General features: G+C 40.0%; 2 protein-coding genes across 4 annotated transcripts in view; both read right to left on the minus strand.

Annotated features, from left to right (window-relative positions):
* The window catches only part of LOC124267050, a 67560-nt gene that overhangs the window by 12097 nt on the left and 28894 nt on the right, over positions 1 to 26569 (minus strand). The window lies entirely within an intron of this gene.
* Positions 17234 to 25183, minus strand: LOC124267051 (monocarboxylate transporter 14-like). Of its 2 annotated transcripts, XM_046701884.1 has the most exons (6): positions 24968 to 25183; positions 23345 to 23475; positions 22787 to 23050; positions 21483 to 21872; positions 19147 to 19272; positions 17234 to 18080 (listed from the first exon to the last, which is right to left on the minus strand). In XM_046701884.1, the coding sequence occupies exons 1-6, from the start codon at positions 25006 to 25008 to the stop codon at positions 17944 to 17946; spliced, it is 1089 nt and encodes a 362-aa protein (XP_046557840.1). In that variant the 5' UTR covers positions 25009 to 25183; the 3' UTR covers positions 17234 to 17943. The 2 variants fall into 2 exon arrangements, with proteins under 2 accessions (XP_046557840.1, XP_046557841.1); XM_046701885.1 differs by lacking the exon at positions 24968 to 25183 and having other exon boundaries at positions 23352 to 23482.

The raw sequence follows: 26569 nt of genomic DNA on the forward strand, positions 1-26569 counted from the left end.
GGACGTATCCTACTCGCTTGTAGCTGGTGTGTTCGTGAGGGAATCCCAGAGCATGCCCCAGCTCGTGAGTGCAGACGCTCTGGAAGTATACAGAGATGTACACAGGTAATTCGGATATAACATAACTCTAATAGCGTTTATCAAAACGTCACGACGCCAATAGCTGGATATTGCTGAGGTGGTGTGAAGCAATAAGTATTCATTGTGAGTTATCAACTCACTCAAAACAACGGCATTTTATTTAATGTAACAAATTACTCTGATTTTGCGGTTATACGTCACGTATTTTGTCATTCTTTGGAATATCTTCAACACAATTACTTGGAACATTCATACAGGCGGGAGAAAACAGGACAACCATTTGGTCCGGTATAATTTCCTAAGATCAATGATTCAAAAACTTCAATCAAATCTTGCCTTCTTGTATGATATTTATGCAGTAATGCTCGGAACCTGAGTATTAAACCTATGTATATATGTGAATTTCCGCTTCAGCGCCTTGAAGCTTACTGGTCAGAGAGAAAGTAATCGTTGTGTAGTTTTCAGTATGTAACAAAATTTTGTAAGAGTTAAACGTGATTGCAATATTTGAGATATCAAAACCTATCCCAGTTAGATGTATGAACGGTGATATCCCTTGTTTTCATGGAATAAAGATACCGACTTAAGTTGCTTTCAAGCTCATGCTTGGACCTATTCTAAGACCGGATCCACGCGAGGTTGTGTAACAACGGTGGATCTATTCTAAGACCGGATCCACGCGAGGTTGTGTAACAACGGTGGATCTATTCTAAAACTGGATCCACGCGAGGTTGTGTAACAACGGTGGATCTATTCTAAGACTGGATCCACGCGAGGTTGTGTAACAACGGTGGATCTATTCTAAGACCGGATCCACGCGAGGTTGTGTAACAACGGTGGATCTATTCTAAGACTTGATCCACGCGAGGTTGTGTAACAACGGTGGATCTATTCTAAGACTGGATCCACGCGAGGTTGTGTGACAACGGTGGATCTATTCTAAGACTGGTCCCACGCGGTGATATGTATCAACGTTGTAGAGGTCACTACCCTGCTACAGCATTTGACGTTCCTGCCGTTGACGCCACCTCCGAACCCGACAACGGCCCAGCAACTGTAAACATGGATGGGGAACGCATGAGACACCTTCATAACTGGCCTTAAATACAAACTAGTGGCGACTGTTTAGGAGATAAACATACTGTATTGGAAAATCAGAGGTATAACGAAATTATAATAGCTCTAAATTTGATTTAAAACCATAACCGCGTTATTAAGATTATTAAAAAGTAGATTTTGTGTTGGAAAATCAGAGGTATACCTCTGAATGACTTTAACTAACCAGTCTCAATCCTGTATTTACTGAAGTCATGGTAGAATTGGAAATGATGAATGAAAATAAGTCATAAACTTAGGTGAGCATCAAGCACCCGATACTCAAATAATTTGAAAAAAAAAACAAATCTTAAGCGTTTGGCGGCTAAATGTTATTTCTTGATTTACTGATTTACTGATTTACTGATTTCCTTCTGGCAGTCGAGTCAAAAATGTTTTGACTCGAATCATGTTAGGCCTGGGTAAAGAATAGTATGCATTCAACATGAAGAGTTATACATTGTGTCTGGGAATACTTGCTCTCATTACACATGTGCTCAGTAGAATGAATCTATATTACCGTAGACAATGCATTTCATCAAGTATTGACAATGTATTTGATCAAGTAATCAAATATCAACAATGTATTTGATTAAGTATTAACAATGCTTTTGATCAAGTAATCAAATATCAACAATGTATTTGATCAAGTTTTGGCAATGCATTTCAAGTGTTATCCACATAACCTCTGTAACTCTCATTTTATCCATCAAAAAGAGAAGAATAGCACAAATTGATCCCTCCTATTTTCGTGACGTAGAATCTGATGTACATTTCCAGTATGTTTAGCAGAACCAGAGAGAATGTCATAACATTCCCTGCATCCAGTAATGTATTCTACACCCAAAATGTAGATTTGGCTCACAATAATATATTTGTTAATTGGATATGCTTGACGGTTTCGACATTTCCTTGGCTCTTTCCATCTGTCAGAGAAATCATTGTGTGCTTAGGGCTCTGACTGAACAGATATTTCGACTAACCAAAACTCCCAGCACCACTATGGGAATATCAACGGTTGGTGTCAGACAACGTCGTTGTGGGGAACACCGGGAAAAACCTACAGCCTAAACCTTAACGTAATGAGTTGCAAAGGACAGACCTGTGGGTAATTCCTGTACAATGACTACCTTGAGTGTAATCGTGTTGATACAAGTCATCGCTGTTAATAACATTTTCAATATATCATTTGTATATACGTTTTGCCAATTATTAAAAATATATAACAATGACGCACCCGCTCTCACTGACAAAGTTCAGATGACCCTCGTGGGAAAGGTCATACGTTGCTTTGGTGACGTCCTTGACCCATGGTACAAACCGGATGCAGGTGTACTTCTCGATTCGCTTCTGGGCAATCATAATTTCATAGCGGGAGGCGTCGTCTTAAACAAAACACAAACTTTGAAACAATCACATTGTAAACGGACCTCGCAAACCAATCGCCATGAAAGATATATGTGAGATAAAAGTTTAGGGCTTCGACGAGAAACAAGGACAGCACATGAAATAGCGACTAGTGTCCTTCCAAATGGTTTTCACATTGGTGTATAAACACCGAAACTACTTCAAACAATCTCGACAACTCTATTTCTGCAGACGTTCCAGTAGTAATTAATATTGCACAGGTACTTACGCACTGCTGTTTCATACCGAAGTAAATCTTTTGAAATAATACTACTGATGATAAAAATAATTGATTTTCCATAATTAAATTCTGTTATAGCGTTTATGGCTTTATTTGATTAAAACCTTAGTATATATGAACTGACGGGCAAAGGAAACGATACAGCATATAGGAATAAACTTACTTGACAGATAAAATCATATTTCTGTTTAGATCTGACATAGACACAACACTCCAATGCTGACGTCGTGTATGCCTTTAAATATTTTCCGTTCGGGTAAATCATTTTCTAGCAAAATGTCTTAAAGTTGTGTACATGTACAGCCTGAAACAAATGCATCATTTTGGCATAATGAAATTCACTGAACCGTTCCAGGACATCATACCGCCAAGACAACATCGACGACCATGCCGAACTTATCACGAGAAGCAGTAGAGAGGGCCACTAGAATGGCTGACACATGCACATTGTTGCAACGACCTTGGACTACACTCTGATTACAGAGAGAGTAAAGCCTGCACGGACACATGTTGAACACGATGGTGACGAACAAAGATAGCATTACATCTGGGATTACAAGATCCTGTCATTACCAGGGGATGAAACTTTATATCGTGCGATATTCAGGTTTAACTTAATAAAGTGAATAATCCATAGAAAATAGATAATATCCCGTGGATGTACTGTTGAAATGCAACCAAGTGTGTTAACATACGATTACATATTGTGTTTATTGGCACACTGAAAACGGAAACATCCCTGGCAACGGTTGAGAGGCACATGCGTCGGTGGAAGTGTTACAGCAGAATCGCCTCACACAGACAAGGCTTTCTGCTGTCTATATTACTCGTGATGTCGTTGTTGTGCTGTCCCTACCTAGGTTGTCCCTGAAGATGTAGGGAACGATGCCCTTTGGCCACAGGTGGGATTCTTTCCTGTAGATAAGTCGACGTGACCTTGAAGTAGTGTTGGATCCAGGGTCTTCACTATCATCCTGCAATAAACCATTTGACATGTATCAAGCAGTGGCATTGAATGACTGTGACTCTACTATTGGTGGATCCAGGGTCTTCACTATCATCCTGCAATAAACCATTTGACATGTATCAAGCAGTGGCATTGAATGACTGTGACTCTACTTATTGTTGGATCCAGGGTCTTCACTATCATCCTGCAATAAACCATCTGACATGTATCAAGCAGTGGCATTGAATGACTGTGACTCTACTTATTGTTGGATCCAGGGTCTTCACTATCATCCTGCAATAAACCATCTGACATGTATCAAGCAGTGGCATTGAATGACTGTGACTCTACTTATTGTTGGATCCAGGGTCTTCACTATCATCCTGCAATAAACCATCTGACATGTATCAAGCAGTGGCATTGAATGACTGTGACTCTACTTATTGTTGGATCCAGGGTCTTCACTATCATCCTGCAATAAACCATCTGACATGTATCAAGCAGTGGCATTGAATGACTGGGACTCTACTTATTGTTGGATCCAGAGTCTTCACTATCATCCTGCAATAAACCATCTGACATGTATCAAGCAGTGGCATTGAATGACTGTGACTCTACTTATTGTTGGATCCAGGGTCTTCACTATCATCCTGCAATAAACCATCTGACGTGTATCAAGCAGTGGCATTGAATGACTGTGACTCTACTTATTGTTGGATCCAGGGTCTTCACTATCATCCTGCAATAAACCATCTGACGTGTATCAAGCAGTGGCATTGAATGACTGTGACTCTACTTATTGTTGGATCCAGGGTCTTCACTATCATCCTGCAATAAACCATCTGACATGTATCAAGCAGTGGCATTGAATGACTGTGACTCTACTTATTGTTGGATCCAGGGTCTTCACTATCATCCTGCAATAAACCATCTGACATGTATCAAGCAGTGGCACTGAATGACTGTGACTCTACTTATTGTTGGATCCAGGGTCTTCACTATCATCCTGCAATAAACCATCTGACATGTATCAAGCAGTGGCATTGAATGACTGGGACTCTACTTATTGTTGGATCCAGGGTCTTCACTATCATCCTGCAATAAACCATCTGACATGTATCAAGCAGTGGCATTGAATGACTGTGACTCTACTTATTGGTGGATCCAGGGTCTTCACTATCATCCTGCAATAAACCATCTGACATGTATCAAGCAGTGGCATTGAATGACTGTGACTCTACTTATTGTTGGATCCAGGGTCTTCACTATCATCCTGCAATAAACCATCTGACATGTATCAAGCAGTGGCATTGAATGACTGGGACTCTACTTATTGTTGGATCCAGGGTCTTCACTATCATCCTGCAATAAACCATCTGACATGTATCAAGCAGTGGCATTGAATGACTGTGACTCTACTTATTGGTGGATCCAGGGTCTTCACTATCATCCTGCAATAAACCATCTGACATGTATCAAGCAGTGGCATTGGATGACTGGGACTCTACTTATTGTTGGATCCAGGGTCTTCACTATCATCCTGCAATAAACCATCTGACATGTATCAAGCAGTGGCATTGAATGACTGTGACTCTACTTTACAAACAATTTAATAGAACAAGAAATGAACGAAAACAGACCAAGAATATTTTTGTTTAAAAGTTCTGAATCGTCATACAAAAACGACAACAACACAAATATATGTTTTGTCTGGTGGTACAAGGGTATCACCCAAGGTTGCACTAGGTGCAAGGGTATCACCCAAGGTTGCACTAGGTACAAGGTTATCACCCAAGGTTGCACTAGGTACAAGGGTATCACCCAAGGTAGCACTAGGTACAAGGTTATCACCCAAAGTTGCACTAGGTACAAGGTTATCACCCAAGGTTGCACTAGGTGCAAGTAGGCTTCAATTCCTCTAATCGAACCATGTGAGTGAGTGGAATTTGTGAATGATATGATATCGGTACTGTAGACTGAGGAACCGTTGGAGATCCCAACTTAAGATAACTCCCACTCAGCTAAGTGGATCCCATGGTGAGGCTCGGTAACTTCGTTGATTGCGTCTTGTGGCAGTCCTGTGACTTGTCACATTAGTTTGGTTCCCTTATTCACAGTCGTACAAGATTTTCTTCTTACGGCGTCACAGGACAAACAAACTGTGAGACAACCGTGTCCAGATAAATCATACTAATGATTATATACAACGAACGAGGTATAATTACAGAGCATGAATAAACTTTGTGTTTGTCTACGCAAATGGGATACATTGCCACGAATCGACCAAGTGAAAATGACCATTCCATCCAGTAAATGCCTTTTATAACGACCTGCTACAATCAGTGTGAGGTTTGTATGTCGGTTGGGCAAACTGGATCCCACTTAGTTTAGACTGCAATTTTCATGCATCCGTAGTAATAGTCGGCTTCAACTGTAATCCCTGTATGTGACGACATGCCATTCCCATCTTGATGCTTAGACGGATAGACCTTGTCACGGAAAACAGTATCAAGGACAAATCACTTACCTCATCTGACACCATGTCATTTAAATTCGATTCGTCCTCCGTTTCCGCACCAGAATCATCCTGAGAAATGATGTCATAAATATATATGAAATGGTTAAAGAAAAAACATTAGTGATGATGATGTGATCGTAATGAACTAATGTGGAGGAAGTGAATTCACATGATTATGAAGTTACAAAAGTTTCATTCATTGTCATATGCGGGCTGTCATCATATATTATTAGACATTATTGAACACATTATAACAATGTTTCAGATCGTTAGATTTCCGAGTCCCACCGAGACGAGATTTCTATGTCCTGTAGCTTTCACAAATCAACACTACATTTTAATCTTTTTGTCATTATTTTGTGAGTGCGTGTGTGTGTTTCAACGCCGAAACAATATGTTCAATTTTGGTGGTGGACAGCATTGTGCACCCTGTAGACACTGACAATACTTTGACACATGTAACGAACTGACAGGAATGAAGGAGTATTCCTCTTATAGGTTATGGAAGAACACTTACATCATCCGAGCTGCTCGGAGCGACAACGACGACGCTGTGATTATAGACGACTGTAGCGTCACGTTTCCGAACACGTTGTCCCTCTGGTGAAGAAGATCCCGTCTGGAAGGAGATTTAGGTGTGAAGATGGTTTGTAAAAGGTATATACAGAAAGGTTAACTTCACCCAAATCCTCAAGTAACTATATTCTTGCCATGACAACGCCAAAATAAAGCTATAAAGAAGTACTATGGTTTGATATCAGTCCCGTTATCAACCCTGAACACCACATCCACTATGTCGCTTCTTATGACATAACTGTGATTCCAGGGTCTTCCTCATTCAGACAATAACTACCATCACAGTTAAGCAGGGTCTCTGTCAACACAAACTGGTACCTACCGACAGGAACGTCCCCCACGCCACACACACGGCAAGCACCAGCCAGGCACGCGTCATCGTCTACAACTGTGTACACAATATCAACATACAGATCAAGTTTAATTAATCTATTTGAATAACATAAATATCAACATTCATGATGACAAGCGGCACATCATGAATGATGCAGCTCTACCCTGTCCACAATAGTTTTGTTGTAACGAAATTCTAAATCATCAATACCAAAACCAACTATTATAATTATACATTGAGCAGGAGGTGCAGCCTGTTTTTGTCTGGGGCATAAAGGTCATTACCAAAGATGGCACCAGGTGCGAATAGCCTTCGTGTGCCTAAACTCAGCTATGTCGCATTGTCGCGTTTTAAATAATATTGTTCTATTCATCGACATAGCGACAATTTTCAAGGCCAAAATATGTCGCCACACCTAAGGAAAAAAGCCTAAAATTGCGAGATACCGCGACAACGCGACAATGTCCCTTCTAGGATTCCATAACAGAGTGCTCAATGTTTGACATTTTTCAATTCAGAGAAGACTGTTCATGACTGTTTCTAGGTTTATGATAACAGAGAACAGTTTCCACACTATTATATACCATAACTATATATTAAAACAGTTCATAATATATATTTGCATTTTAGATATATTTTAGGAACATATTTTATGGAAACAAAATACACAAAACCAATGTAAAACATCTATTCATATATGTTCCATGGTATACTTGCATCGGTAGTTAGGTTTCCACATCCTGATATTCAGATGAAAGACAGTAATTGAACATGGATTATTTCCGTTTTAGTAATGCACTGACAGGTTTTAGAGTCTTTGGGAGAAATGAGACAAATAAGGTGTAGTCATAACAATTAACACATGAAATAATTTTAAAATATTGAAAGCTTTAAACAGCTGTGAAAAAGTAAGCATTGACCAATCTATCATCAATATTAAGAGATGATTGTAACTTACTGCATAACATTATATGTATAATTCAAACTGTTCATAAGTAACAAGTATAGTTTTGCCAAACATGTAATATGAAAGCACAATTTATTAAGTCATCCCAAATTCCTTGTGAAACTATGATTAATAAAGGTTAATGTATTTTAAGTATTTTATGAATATATGCATCATGCACAATAATTTATCAGAACCCGAAAAGCATTTAGGTTATATTTAAACACAAATTTTATCACGCCAAGTTTCGAGCACCTATTTTTAGGCCGGTGTTTGCCGATATCTGTAGACGATATTGCGATATTGCGATATACAAAGAGAAACAAGAAGCAAACAATCATTAACGTACCTCACAATTATGTTTCTTCTCTACATATTCAGTGAATGAAGTGATGGTCCTAAAGTTCAAATATATGATACTGAGAAACTTGCACGTGGAGCGTTGATCAACTATTGTTTCCGGGTCACGGACGCATACAAGGTCAAACAGGTTCTGTGATATCCCAATTATACGGTAAAACACACAATATGTATTTATGTCAGCTGTTATTAATCATATTAAACAGTCGTTTGTGTTAACGTTGGGTATGACAGACAAACTATCTCCAGTGAAATGAAACACTAGTCAACTATCGCCAAGGTTTATACATGAAAGTTGTGTAAACTTGGTTGTTTTAAATTAGCGATATTTTATGCGGAGGTTAGACGAGTGAGCGAGTGAATTGGTTTTTACGCCGCTTTTAGCAATATTCGAGCAATATCACGGCGGGGGACACCAGAAATGGGCTTGACATAATGTACCCATGTGGGGAATCGAACCCGGGTCTTATGCGTGACGAGCAAACGCTTTAACCACTGGGCTACCTCAATATTGATAAAGTATGTATTACATTCCGCCATTTTCGTTATATGACATGTAGGAATAAACCTAATTCGTGTCATTTGAACAAAAGATCGGATGAGTATTAGAAAAATATATACTTTCGAATATTATTCTTCAGAAATGTTATTCACTTTACCGTTGCGCTTATATTTGCCGATATATATACGAATTTCAATTCGTAGATATAGGAATATAAATACTGAAATCGTCAAGCACAAATGTAACCATTTATACAGGTTCTTAATTGTCCCCTGCCAATCAAGTAATTCAGGTAAATTAAAAAAAGGTTACATTATGTATGTTTTCTTTGGCCTTAACCTTTGTATGTTTAAAACCATTATGCTTTGTTTAGATATGAATCTTAGTTTCTATTATTGATGTGCAAAATATTCATTCAGTTGTTCCTTATTTAATGAAGCCCTAACTGCTTGAAATCATCCACCGTGTTTACGGTGATTTATGGCGGAATTGAGTCAGCAGGCTAAACGTTAACAATCAACATGAGCATCCTCTGAAATCTACACCACTGCTGCATATAACATGATTATCATGTTGAGTGAGTGAATGACTGACATGTGGAGTGTTCAAGGAAGTAGCATCAAGTGAGTGAGTGAGTGCGTTTAGTTTTACGCCGCACTCAGCAATATTCCAGCTATATGGTGGCGGTCTGTAAATAATCGAGTCTGGACCAGACAATCCAGTGATCAACAGCATGAGCATCGATCAGCGCAATTGGGAACCCATGACATGTGTCAACCAAGTCAGCGAGCCTGACCACCCGATCCCGTTAGTCGCCTCTTACGACAAGCATGGGTTACTGAAGACGTCAACGACTTACATAGCAGTACACACACCAAGGAATAAAGATGAACAGACATACCACACTGTATGTTGAGACAATTCAGTAACTGACAGGTGGAGACACTTGGAAGGCAAAGTGACTGGACAAGACTGACTACTTACCTTGTAACACAGCAAGCCCAACAGGGTTAGCAAAACCAATATACGCAGCCCTATATATATCACAACTTCTACCGATATCAAGTGTCCAGATCCAAATATACCGGCGTCAGGGAACAGATGTCACACGGTACAATACACACAGAGCAAACACAATCCGGTCGGAGGTAGATATGATCTACTATATCCACTCAAGTCTCGAGTTATTAAACTGGAATACACTAATCACCTCTAATGACTTTCAGTCACATTAATTATGTCCAGTATCGTGCATACTCAATTTCAGTTCCTTTGTGGAATTTGAGTAAAATTGAGATACTTGTAATCTAGGAGTAAATAGCAGACGTTTATTAACGTCAATGCTATATATTAAATAAATGATAGCATATTGGCTTCCGATGTCCCTGCGGTCAATGTACTTGTGCTATGAATAATGAACTCTACCAAACGCATGGGAGATAATGAGATAATGATAATCACAATTGTGCTTTCACATGAAATATTCACTAAAACGGTGCAATGTATCGAAATATTTTAGTCACATGTTCGTTAACTGAAGTAGTAGACAAAAGACAGAGTTTTAAACTTTTGCAGCTTTCTGCACCATATCTTTATAAGAATGCACATCAATTTTATGGAAAGAAATTGAAAAGCGGAATACACGTTGTGCAAGTTGTGACAACAATGTGTAGTGACAATGATTTTAAAACGTCTGTCGACATGTTATCATTCGTGTGGCGACTTATAGGAACAAGGGAATATGCTGCGGCTGAATCCTGCCAGTGAAAACAACTATTGTGAAAAATATATATCTTCATCCTGACTTTACAAAGTACATAAAAACAAAACATTGTGTTGCACGATTGTTAATTGAAATTCCAATCCACACAGGATGCCGAGTCGTGTTTTCTGACGCACATTTCCATAAGATCTGAAAAATGAGCTTTGCGCGAGAATTTCGTTCGCGCAACACTGGTTCTACCTACTGCTATAAAGTTATACAGAAATACAGAACATTATATTTTCTGTCTGATGTTGTAAACTCAAGTGTAAATACTTAGTAGGCTTGCAAAATAGACACAGAAATTATGTTGTGCGTTAAATAACAGTAAATATACTACCCACTAAAAGTTTAGTCTCACTAGTGTAAATGTAGCCACGTCACTTACTTCAGTCAACTGTTCTAAACTAGATTTTGCACAATATTCCATACTATTTCAAGGTACAGTTTACGCATGAACTGGTGTATCGTAAAACAAATTCGTAACGTTGAAAAAATTATTATCATGAGTTCAATAAATAATGAAACTCAGTGAAAATTGGCAAATTCTTAACAAAACTTTACTCCAACACCAACTGTTCACATGCACGATATTTTCAGCAATTTGATGCATGATCCTCGTGCAATTCATCTGCATAAGGTTTGCAGTTGGTTCCCCCAGGATAGTGGAGAAATTCGTCTTTGATGTAACCACATATAACTACGTAACACAGTGAGTGCTTTAAGTGAGTCTAAACTTTTGATGGGTAGTATATCTCCGTTTTATCGTACACCGATAAAAGTACTGTGCGACAAGTTTTCTATTTGGCGAAGCGAACAAACTACTGCCTGGTACCTGAATGACATACGTTTGTGTGCTTATGTATAACGTTCAAACGCTTTATTAAAAATGGCTTGCAATAACTGACGAAATGGATTTTCTTCTATGACCTCAAACGACAACAGGGTGGTCATGCGCATATAAAGATAAGATGGCATAACTTCGCCATGTGTAACACAAGGATATTGTAACCCAAGCCACTTGAAGAGGATTCGCTGTGGATACGGCGAGATGTTTTCTAGCCGCTTTGTCTACGGTGGACGAATACTATACAAAGATATACACTGTAACCATAACGTTTTGGTAGTATAATTTATAAGAAATGATTTCATCGTATTACACGAGAAAGCGTGTAATAGCGAAGTGGATGGCCCTGTCCAGTATGTATATCAGTTCTTAGATTCCCATATTCTCCTGCTTGTGTAGATGAGTTTTGAATAATTTGGCACCAGAATTAAGAGAGTACTAGCCATATCTTCAAGTGCAATGAATTTACTGAAACAAATTGCACCATTTGGGCTTCCCTATGTTTTTTGCGATGTCGGAGAAAGACGACATTGGTATCTTGATGAGTCTACGTGTCACCTAATTTACTTCCAATGTATACAATATCTCGGCTTGTTAGTAGGAATTGGACGCTCTATTGACAGAAAATGGAATGGATGATTTTACTATTTGAATAATGTCTGCGCTAATTAAGGTACATCTTCCAGTTATGCCTTCATTTCATCTTCGAAGGCTTGTACAAAGGTTTAACACATGGTTAACATAAATGCTACACTAAATGTGTCAATTTTTGGTGTAAATATTGTTCAAACACACAAAAACTTTCAAAGGATAAAAAATACACTGTCTATATCCACGTAACCCGTGAAGGTCCGGGTTAGAATGTGCCTTCAGTTACCCATGCTTGAAGTAAGAGGCGACTAACGGGTTCGACAAGCAGCATCGAGTGGTCAGGCTCGCTGGCTTGGTTGACACATGTCATCGGTTCCCAACTGCGCAGATCGATGCTGTTGATCATTGGATTGTCTGGTCCAGACTCGATTTTTTACAGACCGCCGCCATATAGCTGGAATATTGCTGCGTGCGGCGTAAAACTAAACTCACTCACTATATCCACGTATATGATATTGAGGAAAAGAAAATGAAGATAATTGAAATTAACATTAGAATACTGTAACTGAAAGCAGCAAGCCAGTAAAATTGTGTTTACTCTCATTCAACCGATCTTCACCTCAAAGAAACTATCAACGATGACCTACCTTTTACAAATTCAGACATTGGTCCCAGGATTGTGCCAGGGACCTCCCTTGATTCATGGTATTGTTTGTACATAATTATATGACGTCATTAATCAGAAACCTCCTGATTAGTGCGTACTATAATTAGTTCTTTAATTGTAACCAAGAGAAGGTGTCAGAAATACTCATCAATGCCGTTGTCTTTGTGCGTGCTGTTTCGTCAATCATGGCGTTTCACAGGAAGGAAACTTTGCAATTTTCTTTGAATTCCTTAGTTCATTGTATTCTAATTATTTTCAATTTATTTGTCTTCCCATGTATATTCAAATATATTGAGCCAATGTATGCAACGAATGCACGAATGAGACGAATCTGAGAAAATACTGCACAGTGTAAAGTATGAATACATGCATGTCTTTTCTTGGTTCACATTTCAAACAAAAGTCCTATGAGTACAGAATTCGTTCTCATACCCAATATATTTCGTTTGATTTCATCTAGACGCTTCGTACTGGTGACAAAAGTCATTTGTTACTTGATTCTAAAATGTATGAGAAATCATGTATGTATTTGTCGCAGCTGATGGTGAAATTTACGTGATGTAATAGGCATATCATGACCGGCCTTCGCGAAACGTGATTGTGTAAACACTATCCAAGGTGGTGGAAAGCTCACATCGGCGTTCGCGTTCGTGTAATTTCTTAAAACATCCCGAAATGTTCTAAGTTTATCAGTGACTTTTTAGATTTACCATTGATGAAAAACAGTTATCACTGGTCAGTAATATGCTACTTTTGAAATTCAAACCTCCGAATAATTGTGCTATTTCAATATTTCAAAACATACTCCAATTATCGCCGATTTCGTAATGTGTCAAAAAATGGCGACATTTCAGATGTACCCAATTTTGCAAGGTCATTTACAACACTTTTGCTTTGCTTCAGATATCAAAAACAGGACATTACCTGGTCAATTAGTTCGAAACTGTGTAGCGTATTTGTGTGCATGACATGTTTTGAATGTTATTTGCTTTCAACGTGGGGGCTGAAGAGGAAGGACATAAAGGACAGCCTTGTTCAGTTAGATCCATCGTTCCGTAACATTTGTTGCACGGCTGTATACATAGAGATTATTACACGAGCAAGTGTGTCATACGATTTATACGAAACGAGTGTGAAATTTTGCGCGAGTTTCCTACAAGTTGCACACTTGCCCGAGTGTGATAATTTCTTTATTATCCGTTTTATTCTGCAGTAAAACACTGTAAACAAGTGTGACTGTTCATTGACGTCACCTTCAATTGTTTAATGACGTCACAGATCACGAAATACAGAAACAATGGTTACTTGGCAAAAGTGATATGTGGACAGTGGTTATGTTTTGTGTTAAAGGGGAAGTGTACACGAATAAATCACATTTATTCTTATGCGAATCAAAGTGAACTGTTTTAATTAGTTAATACCTATGTTTGAAAATATACACTCATTTTTCTTACAATGTAAGTATAACCCTCAAAAAAAGTGCTGAAATGTTATGCCAATATGAGGTATTTGTTTGCCGAGCTAAACAGGCCAGAGTTACCGCCCTTTGATTATGACGTAATTGGTGCCACTTGATTTTAAACTGGTCTCCTGTCTAGTCCCAAATCAAAAGATAATACTACTGATATGAATCACGTGAAAAAAGTTTGTGAAAATACGAAGAAGCATAAGAACAGAAAATGTAAGCAGCAGGATCGTGTGTATTTTCATTCATAACCTCGCCTCAATGAAAATACCAAATATGTATAACAATGTTGACGTTCGTATGACATCACTATCGGGAAGCGACTTTTTCAAAATCGCGTGTTCACTGATACGAGTACGCCGGAGTTTTCGAAGGAAGTTTTCGTTGTTTCAAGCAACGTATATGCAACGTATAAATTGTGCCATGTACTGACTGAGTTTAGTTTTACGCCGCTTTTAGCAATATTCCAGCAATATCACGGCGGGGGACACCAGAAATGGGCTTAACACATTGTGTCCATGTGGGTAAATCGAACCCGGGCCTTCGGCGTGACGAGCCAACGCTTTAACCACTAGGCTACCCCACCGCCCCTTGTGCCATGTAAGTAGTCCCAAACTTCTGTCAGTCTGCTGGTTGTTATTTTCTTTTTGTTTTCATTGTGACCAAGGGAAATAGTCAGAAATTAAGAGAAGTACCGTCATCGTTGTGCGTGAGTTTGCGTCAGTTATGGTGTCATGCTTTCAAAAACTATAATATGTTGTGATGAATCTAGAAAATCATTGGAATACACCTGTTTTATTTAACTATCGCTTGCTACGATACCTTTCAAATGCATGCTCTAAAACTAATGAGCAATTGTATGCAACAAGTAGGCGAACGGATACATAGTGTAAAATCTGAGATTGGCTTTGCATACATTTCAAACAAGTATTCTTTCACAGCGAGGCATCTCATATCCTCGATATATTCGTTAGATTTCACTGAAACACTTCGTATTGGTGACAAAGTCCATTTGTCAGCTTATTTTGAACTGTATGAGGAATTCAGGGATTCATGTAAGGAAGATGGTGTTGAATTTTATGGACGAAACATAACCAACATACATGTGACGTGATTTTATAAACACTATGTAATATGGCTGAAAATTCACTTTGACGTTTGCGTATTTTCCAAAACATTCTCAGCGATTCTCAGTTCATTGATAATGTTTCAGAACGAGTATTGGTGATTTGATCATACAACAACAAAACTACCGCTGATCACAATGATCACGTCCTTTTCTTTTAAATTCAATATTCTCCCAGTAAAATTTGACGTTTGAATTAAGACATACCATAAATTACGCAAAACGCACTGAATGGTTTTAGTAATGTGTCAAAACTGGCGAGATTTACGATGCATGTAATTTTCAGTAAATTTTATCTACAATGAGCGGATGATATCATAGAAAAACGAATTTCAAACAGTGTTCAAAACTGCAAATTGCATTTATCTGCATGATGTATGTACTATCGATATCAAAGTGAATTAGGTGGAAGAGGCTGACATATCGTACTATTTATGTAGGAACTTTAGTAACAAACGTAGAATGCAGGCACATTCACCGATGGCAAGCAAGATGTAGTGCATATACGTTTTAGGTTTCATGAAAAAAGATACTGTTGGAAAGGCGACCGACTCAGGTTGAATATGTTATACAATTTGGTTACGTGTTAACACTTTGAGTACAATGTATTCGTTTTTTCAAACTGCAACGTCGTTACAGTGTAGAACTTACCACATAGTCAGCTGACGGCCAAGACACACGTGGATTAAAACAGTAGCGTGCGCATCGAGACACAAGAACCACACCTATACCTGCACCACGTGAAATGGGTCTAATAAGGTCTGACGACGTCATTCGTTTATCGTTTGGGCACCAATGACGTCATTTCCAAGGGACATAAGCCGTGGTGTGTTTATTGTGGACATAGAACTCTTGGTAAATGTCGAAAATATGAATTGATATAACGCAAATAATAAATTAGTTACTTCTGATGTATGTACGGGTTTGGATATAAAACGACTTGATAAACACTTTTTATGATGAAAAAGTGCAAGACAACAAGGTTAATTTTCTTGTACACTTGCCCTTTAACCTTTACGATGAGGAATGGCGGAATCTCACAGTCAATAGTACGTCACTCTATTGAGAATTGTCAATACCACCAATAACAACTGTAACGTGTGTTATGTAACCATGTATCCATAAGTTGTTTGTAGGTGGAATGATGTAACGATTCTTTCTGCAAAGTTCAAATAATAAACAAACCTGAAAGCACTTTCTGTTGTGTTGATAGATGTTCATACAGGAAGGGTTGTAATTATATTATATATGCTTTACTGTGCTTATGTTTCCCTTCACTGTCCATATGTCATATCCGCGGGTCAACTTGGAGTTGAAGAGCCCCTCATGATGACGAAATGCATTATGGGTATAAGGTAGAGATATGATATGGGGGGAACCCATTCACATTGGCAATAACACACTGGTTGGGGAACCTGTTACAGGAATCAACCCTGTACCCCTTTGTTATAATGCACGATGCTGTGCTGCTTCATGTAACGTCAGTGATTGGACCCAGTATATGGCTCAGTCGTCCATGGTGCCACACTGGCCTATGCAGTGTTATCCATATATTGTTATCCTTCCTTCCTTACTGTCCCAACTTCTAAATGCCCCTCAAGGAAGGTATGCAGAGTTGTTCGGATCCTTCCCTGGTTTGTCTGCACCAAGCGTGTGCACTTTACCTAAACTGGTATGTTGGGTTTTATACAAAGCTAACGTGATAGCGCTTAAGTGCACGTAAATGTTCGTTCACTCACTCACTTATGGTGTGGTTGAATTAAACAAAACAAAGTTTAAAATATTAGAATTGTGTATGTTTTAATTTCCACAGCTATATATCTCCTGTGTGACCTTGGCTTCCATCCCAAACCAAGACGACACACCGTCACTTAATAGGATAAGCCGTTCTATGCAGCATAAAAGCCAACTCACTCACTCACTCACGCACTCATGTCTAATCCATCCACAATTCACACACAAACGTGACATTTATTTTAAAATGCACACGTGAAGAGTCGTAAAATGTCGTTTTGTACCCTCAGGCGTTTTCCCATATTGTTGACATCTTATACTTTCCAACACAGATGGGTATTTTAGTGGATGATGTTGGGTGGTTATGTAGTAGTTACCTTGACCACCGACTGCCTCTTTGATCCCCAGTATGAGGTCTTAAGGTAAAAGGGTCCATCAGTGAATCTGTAGGTGGCTGGATCAGGGATAGGTGATAGGGATAGAACATTCCCACTGCTTCAAAACACGCACCAGTTGTACAAAACTACTGAACAATTCTTCCTTTACGATATACTCTCTCCTGGACAGTAGGGGTGTGGGACACATATATATTTCTATCTAGAACTGCAGACCCCGTGAATATGAAAAGATCGGCCTCCAAAGTGTACAGTGAGGTATAATCTAATTGGCAGACGCCATTGCACGTGACCAAGAAGATGATCTAATGATTGGTCCCCTGAATGAATTGTCTGCTTAGGTGTAGAATCTAGTTGATAGACACATGTAAACGTTGATGTCTCCGATACAGAATGAGTCCGACGTAGACAAATCCACAGACTAAAAACACAACCCCGGTGAAGTAGAATGACGTCAGGTAACTTCCGGTCGTGTCGTACAGGAAGCCTGAAATACAACAACGGGTCATAAAAAAATATGTGTTAAACTATAGCCTGGAATAATTTCATAAGACGTCCAAAATATATGTGATGTATTTGGACGTCGGAGCACCAAGTGAGGATAAGATATATGGAGGAAAAACTTTTGAATAACACTTCTTTTCGATGTAAACTCTGGCACCATTGCCAAGCCCATAACACTAGAACGTCGTTCCTACATGTAATATATCAGTTGTTCATCCATGTACTTACATAAGTATCACATAAGTGTCACATAAGTGTCACAATAGTGACACAGGTGTCTTCGTCACATAATTTATTATTTCCACTGTATGCAATCTTTACTATGAAAATACCTATTCATTCAAGGTTTATGTACTGAACAGCTTTGACAAAACTGATCAACTTTATGTCGAAATCATAAAAGATGTGGTCTGACCCCAAACACATCCAATGTGAATCGCCCCTTGTGGCGACTGTGTTGTGTGTTATAATCTCTAATACCAGATACCTTAAACCCCAACATTTTTGGCAGATATTACAGAATGGATTTAGCTTAGTCAGTATGACCAAATCTACGGCCTTCCCTCGTGTACTTCTCCAAATGGGTACAACCTTGGAGGCCCATTTTTTGTGTCGCCATGATAGTTGCTAATATTGGCGTTTAAAATTCATAATCGTCTTAAGAATTTTCTTTGATAACAGTTTCAAACCTTATTAAAGCATGTACGTGTAGACGCGCGTGTGTGTGTGTGTGTTTCACTTTTCTATGAAAATCTCTATATTGATGTTATTCAAGGTTTAATTGTTGTAACCAGAGATTTGACATGTCTATGGAAAGCTCTATATTGCTGTTATTCAAGGTTTAATTGTTGTAACCAGAGATTTGACATGTCTATGGAAAGCTCTATACTGATGTTATTCAAGGTTTAATTGTTAAAACAAAGTTTGTTGTTGCATCACCTTGAATTGCTTCATGTGAGTCATTAACATTTATATTATTGCCTTTAATAGATATCAGAGAAGTAAAGTACACCACTTAAACAGTTTGTTACTTCGTACGGTCTGCTCACCTGCTAGAGGCGATGCCAGCAATATACAGATTCCTCCTAGGAAGGTCAGCATACCCAGAGCATTGGCGGTCTGGTCCAGGCCGACGATCTCCGTTATCACGACCGCAATAAAACCAGTGTAGCTGCCTGCAATCATAATAATAATGTAAGACCATATAATAGCGCCGCACGGACACGCTCTAAGCACATGGAACATAATGGACATATAGTATGACCAGAAATTATTGAGAATTTTAGGAATATGTTTTAATTGGATTTCTAGTATAAAGAACCTTGACCAGCTATCAAGTTCTTGGTTTCATCCAAGAGAGACAACTCCTTTAATCCTTTTTCATTAGTTTGTGAAGAGTTATCCCCCTTTGTTTACTTGCTAGCGGACGACATTTTCAGTGATCCTCAGTATGGAAGATTTAGAGAAGAGGAAGTTGATTTTAGAGTATTATAACAAGGACATTAGATCAGCTCAAGTGATTTCAAGTAGAACAGGCATCCCTTTGTCCACTGTTTATCGTGTTTTGAAACATATTGCAAATGGATATGACATTGAGCACTAGGGAGGCGCAGGTAGGCCCAGAAAAATTGACTGTCGGTGACAGGAGGCGGCTTGGTGTTCTTGTTTCTAAAAACAAACGAAGGAGTTTAGAAAACTTAAGGCTAGATATGATTGATAGAGGAACTGTGGCTGTCTGTAAGGAGACAATTAGAACTGAGCTGCATGCAATGGGTTGGCAGAAAAGTCGAGGAATTCCATCATGAAACCTGAACAAAAGGAGCGAAGGTTGAACTGGTTCTTACAACATAGTAATTTTAACTCGGACAATGTGATTTTCTCAGATGAAAGTTCTGTGTGACTGTTTCCTAATACACTGAAATTCTGGACCAAACGAACTGAAAAACCTTTGTATCAGCGCCCAAAGTACAGTCCGAAATGTAACGTGTGGGGTGACATATCTGTGTTAGGGGCAACGCCCCTCTGTGTATTTGAAGAGGATATGAACAGTGAGCGGTACACAGATATTCTCGAGAGACATTTACGTCCATCTACTCACGTGTTCTATGGAAATGTTTTGATTTTCCAGCAGGACAACGACCCAAAACATCGTTCAAAGCATTCACAGGCCTGGTTTCGGACCCAAAATATGACATTATTAGATTGGCCAAGCTTTAGCCCTGACCTAAATCCAATAGAAACTGTTTGGGGACTTATGAAGGAAAGTGTCAATAAGAAAAAATCTGACAAATTTTGCTGAAATGAAAGAAGAGGTGGTCCGATATTGAGACAGCCTGGACCACGACTTTCTAACTTCTTTGATCAGCAGTATGCCCCGCCGCATTGAAGCCTGCATTGCTGCCCATGGTGACTTGACAAAATACTAACTGTTCACCTGTCTTTGAATCTGGAGTTATGTTCTGCTAATATTCACATTTAATACATGAGTAATGAGTGAATGTTTTTTACAATCTTTAAATTCTCAATAACTTGCTGTGCTGCATTACCCCGGATAACCAAAGCTGCCGTTGAGGCGCTAGAGGGTTAACAATCACATCCCACTGTGTACCCATTTTCTGCTGGGCGAACAGAGGCAATTTTGCACTCACTTGTTACATTTACTTCGTTGTGGAGCAGGAAAGAAATCCCAGAAACTCTCGGGAGTGAAGCTGACAAACACTGTCACCCACACAAGACTGCGTGAACAACGCTGCTTAACTTCAGCTGATCTGTGACCTAAGCTCTACGCACAAGACCACCCACACCCACATCATCACAACACAACGACCCCGTGCCTGTCTTCATGGCCGGTTACACCACTGTGTAGATAGTCACATATCTGTTTGTTTACAGCGTTGTTTATTGCCATGTTCCTGCTGTATGAGGGTAGCCTCTGTTTTCGAGTACCCGTGGTTAGAACTGATCTTCTGAAACCATACTTGTCGTAAGAGGCGAGTAACGGGATCGGGTGGTCAGGCTCGCTGACTTGGTTGACACATGTCATTTTGTAGATCGATGTTTATGATGCTGATCACTGGATTGTCTGGTCCAGACATTTCAATGCTTTTTTATTGTTCAGATATATGATACACATACTGATAATCGTAATGAAGACACATAACGTGTGTCCACTCCCTTGCATGTCAGCACTATTAACCACAAATATAGTAAGCTAATTGTTGTATCCTGTATCCTTGGTTACCCGTATCCTGTACAAAGAGCAAGTAACGTCTATTCTTGATATGTATTCGACCTAGCAAAATAAACTCCTATACAGAATACACTGACTTGTGACTAAATGTACACATCGTACGAAGTACAGAATTATGTCGTCATGGTTACTCACCTATAAAACCACCATGCACGGCAGCATATACAGCAAACAGCGTGTACGTGTGTATCAACGTGCACAGCAACGTCGCTACCCCACAGACGAGCAGCATACCCGCGTGACATAATAACACGCTGACACACTCCAGGGTGGAGACGAACCCAAACACCAGCCTCCCGGCAATACCGGCGATACCCATGATGGAGACGAGGAATGATGCGTTGCCCTTGGTTACTCCCGTGAGACGAGCCAGGTCGGGCAGGTGGACGAAGGGGACGATGTACACCAGGTAGGTCGTGGTGATGATGACGAGGATGACGGTGAAGGCGCGGTTGTGCAGCACGGCGAAGAAGTCGTTGTATTGTCGGGTGCATCGGGAACATATACCGGTCTTCTGGACATGATCTGTAACAAGTAACTCGGTGTGTGAGCAAAGGTGGTGACAAGGGGTTAAATTGTCAGGATGATCACCCTGATGAAGCGAGGATGTAGGTGTCTTTAAGTGTGACTGCCTGTACCAGTCCGGTCTTATGCCGGCTTCAGCCATCTGATATGCCACGCGGAGGAGAGGGACCATCTCTCAACGTCTCTTGTTATGGTTCGGCCAATGATGTGCTCCTTCTCTCTCTCTGGAACTGTCTTCCTTTTGATATCAAAACCTCCCCATCTTTAGCTGTCTTCAAGTCCAAACTGAAAACCCATCTCTTCTCCAAGTAGTATCCTTAATACCTGCGCTTTGAGCAACCGCAACGGATGGAAATAGCGCAATATAAATGCACTTATTATTTTTATTATCCAACCACGACTCTCTCTGCACGGAATGAGGAAACAGGCTGCAGAGCATTGAATTTAATGTTTCCTGCTTATGTTCGAGTAATAAAGATTATATGCTTTACCCACAAAACAGATGCAGTTCTGACAGACAATGAGCATCAATGTATGTCAAGTTACACTTAGCTTAATATATTGTATCTCCGACAGTTATTTAAGTTTAGTCTTAAATTAAACATTCTGATACATTTAGAAAAACCTAGATACCAAACTATGTCACGACAAATACTCTTATGTTTAGATTTCTATGTATTAGGTGTATTGTGTGTGAAATTACAAGTAAAAGTGTCAAGTAATCGTCATAACGATGATGTTTTCCTCCCGTGATAGATGAGATTCGAACTTATAAGCAGCTTCGGGCTTCTTTGAGAGAGTCATCACGACATATTTAGCGTCAGAGGAAAGCTGGGATATTTTGTACAGAAAGGGTCAAGTTTCATAAGTTTTAGGTTCGGAGGAACATCTAGATCATGGCTACATTTACAAACCATTCGATTCCAATTTCTTGTTTGACTTAGCAGGCATCATGAAGAGTGCCCCGCAGACGACCAGGTTCAGGGCTACCCCCGACAGGACCAGCATCAGGCCCCGCCACCCATACTCCTCTATCAGCACCCTGAACAACGGCGGGAAACACATCGTCCCCACACCAGCACCGACCGACGACGTGGACAGCGCCAGACCCCTCCTCTTCCGGAAGTAGCTGGACACAGCTACCACGGCAGGCACCATGGCCAACCCAAGACCAGTGCCTGAAATACAACATTGGCAATACCGTTATTTACCGTTATCTGATCCAGATTGTTCCTACCCTAACAAAGCAGGAGCGCAGAAAGGACCCCCTAGAAAGGAGCTTCACCTTGGAGATTTACAAGTGACCATTAAAATTATCCCACATAAATTCATTCTACATTCAAGTATAGACTAAGGATATACAGCAAACTTTATCTGCTTTTCGTTTCCAGTGAGTGACATTGAGTACAACTTAATTATCATGTCACAAACGTGAAATAAATAGTTGTTGAGGCATGAAGGGATGAACCTACCACCCACCAGACCGAAACTGAGGTAGAGGAAATGCAGGTTTGGAGCGAAGAAGCTAGCCAGGAAACCAATGGAAGCCACACATCCTGCGATTATTGACGTCACACGGCAGCCGTAGCGGCCAATCAGAAGGCTGGATAGAGGTCCACATGTGGAAAACAGAGGGATGCTAGCTACAGACACCTAGAGATGTATTCAGGAGTCTGTCGAGGCAATATTCCCGACCAATCGGACTAAAGGCATGAGGAATTTATGGAGGTCCAGTCACAGTAAAGTCGGGTGACGTGACGAGGGACCGCACGCCAATAGTGTACAATAGTGCATGCTGTTACACGTGTATCGCGAGTCAAATAATGACTGACTGACTGAGTTTGGTTTTACGCCGCTTTTAGCAATATTCCAGCAATATCACGGCGGGGGACACCAGAATTGGGCTTCACATATTGTACCCATGTGGGGATTCGAACCCGGGTCTTCGACGTGACGAGCCAACGCTTTAACCACTAGGCTACCCCACCGCCCGAGAGTCAAATAGCAAAGGTGAATGATATATGAAAAACAATTGTTCACATGTATCCATATCAATCCAGTAACAACACCCTCCCGTCACTAAATCTACAATATGTTGGATAAAACAAGGTAAGACCAACTGAGTTTAGTTATGGTTGTGGTGTTGTTGCATTCATTGACACAATTGCATTTGGGTTTTTTCTGAGATTACAAAAAAAATAACCTAATCCTTTGTTTTGAACATCCATCCAGTATGTATTCGAGTTGTTTCTTATTCCGTAAGTGACATGGCTCTCCTCTATTTGTATGAAAGATTATGGTTTTTCTTTGGGACAGAATCCTGATGCATTCTTTGTGAACCCAGAAAGATTTCCGACTGTTTAGCTTTGGGAACCAGTACAAAAGAGGTACGAAATGTCATGGGCAAGCCTTGGTTTGAAGTGTGGCGGTTAATAATTGTAATATGAGAATGACCATGATATTTATCACGGACTAGACACACAAGTAAATAGCTCCCAACGATACTGAGGTGAAGAACACTTTGATGTCGAAACTATAGCTTCAAACGTTGGAGGCCGCCACCGTGCTGTAGCGTCCGCCCGGAGATATGGCCCATGTAAAATACATGCTAACCTACACCGATAATGATGGTATGGTCCAACGTACAGGACTCAATAACTAATAGAAAACATCGCGAGACGTGGACCAAACAATCCAGTCATCAACATGATAAACATCGATCTATGCAGTTGGGATGCGAAGAATGACATGTGTCAACCAAGTCAGCAAACCGCACCACCTTATCAGTCTAGTCGCCTCTTACCTTACGAATGTGCTGCTGAAGGCCTATTCTAACACCAATTCGTCACGGGTCGACGGCGATACGATGATGAGTATTGATGTGATGAACCGGGATATAATAGTAATCATGAACCGAGTCAACTGTCCCGTTAGTTCCTACTTTACAAACTGGTGAAGATACCAAGATACCGATTTATCCATGTATGACTGATATAGTGGCAGTAATGATAAATTTAAACTCACTCATTCACCTACAATGAAACAAAGTATTTGTCAAATACCAGTATGGCCGCCCCATACAAGGAGGTAATTACCTGTAAAATGTAATGCCCCGGTGGCCACAGATCCGACCCATGCGGCCTCGGTTCGAGTAGACTGAAACACATCTACCAACTCCACATAGATGACTCCAAAGCCGTACATGATGCCGAACACAATACCCATCATGACCGCCCGTGCGACGACACACACCCAGCCCCACCCCCCTTCTGGGGACTGGGGGTCAGCGAGGACATTGTCTTGAGGCCCGCTTTCAAACAGTCCTTCTTCGATGTCGGGAGTTAGTTCAGTTTTTTGTTTTTGTTCTGAAGTATGTTCGCCAAGGAGATGATCTTCAACCCGTTCCATTGCTCACATGTATTCTATATTCCTTGCTCGTCTTTAGTCACATTGAGACCTGACCGACGTGCTGTTGCATATTCATGTCTATAAATAGAGTAATAGGCATAGGTACATGCAAACGTGCGATCGGGTTTCGTCACCCCATATCCTGTTTAGACCTACAAAGGTGAAGAGTGAGACGTTTGTCTTTAATGCTAGTGACTCAATGTGTCGCTCGACATTCGACGAAAGTAGATCAGCTGATAAAAATGACTTTCCATGTAATGAAGGGCTAACTGACGTTGGATGGTCTGCGTCTTGACCTGAGCTCTTGTCGTTGAAGATGTCTCTTTCTTGACCAATCGGCGATGCAGACCGAGACGACGGGACGGTGAAAGGCTACGTACTACATCAATCACTAGGAGTGACTATTGAGGGGCAAACAACTATTGTGATAGCGATAGTCTATTGCGACCAACTATTGCAATACAACTCTCCTTGGATTGTCTCATTTGGTGTCATTTCCCAATGAATGTAGAGTTTATATGAGGAAGTTGAGGTAGTTTCAGACTTTTAATTACCGACAAGAAACTTGAAACCCAGATCAAGTAAACAATCATGGATGTTTGTTACAGAGACGGATAACTTTAAATCAAAGTGAACGAATCTGGTACTTCCTGTAACTATCGATAGTCACACATATTATCGATGCTTCGATAGATTTTCGTTTCGTTGCTATCGGAGACTTAACAATTGCAATCAATCGTTAGTTCGATGCATCGTTACAGTCCTACCAATCGCACATAACCTATGCCAACAAAAGTGTCAATGAATGCAGGTTAAGTGACATTATGACTGAATGCGTTGAGGGATTTTCACTACAGTCTGACCTACAGTGTGACAGTGTGACAGACAGTGTGATAGTGTGTCTGCGGATAGGTTCAACACGCCGATATAATGTATAGACCCCGTGTCACCAGGACGGTGCAGCTGCATTGGGAGACCTGTTCATTATTTGTAACAACATTAGTATTTTCTAAACTGCTATAATATACAAGATTCCTTTGTTTCTATCTCAGTACTTTGTGTCAGTTTCAGATCAGATAGGCCTATGACTTGCTAGCGATAGACCGATACAATTATATAACCTTTACAGGGCCCGCTTGTAACTACAAAGCTGGTTGCATTAAGCCACACTTGTAGAGTGTAACGTGATATATGTTCGATAACACTTTCCAATTACCATTTCGTACGCTTTTGGTTAAGTCCCATTCGAGATTCGAACCCATGCAGTCAGAGAGAGGCACCAAATCAGC

This window comes from Haliotis rubra, unplaced genomic scaffold, assembly GCF_003918875.1.
Source record: "Haliotis rubra isolate DU_JTF1 unplaced genomic scaffold, ASM391887v1 Scf1299, whole genome shotgun sequence".
Lineage (NCBI taxonomy): Eukaryota > Metazoa > Mollusca > Gastropoda > Lepetellida > Haliotidae > Haliotis > Haliotis rubra.

Bases quoted from the DNA above. Each gene is read 5' to 3' on its own strand.
- LOC124267051 (XM_046701884.1), bottom strand. From the start codon at position 25,008: ATGGGTCGGATCTGTGGCCACCGGGGCATTACATTTTACAG. The intron at 23,051-23,344 runs GTAGGTTCATCC...GTTGTATTTCAG, and splicing joins CAGTTTCGGTCTGGTGGGTG to GCACTGGTCTTGGGTTGGCC. The intron at 18,081-19,146 runs GTGAGCAGACCG...GTTGTATTTCAG, and splicing joins GCTGGCATCGCCTCTAGCAG to GCTTCCTGTACGACACGACC.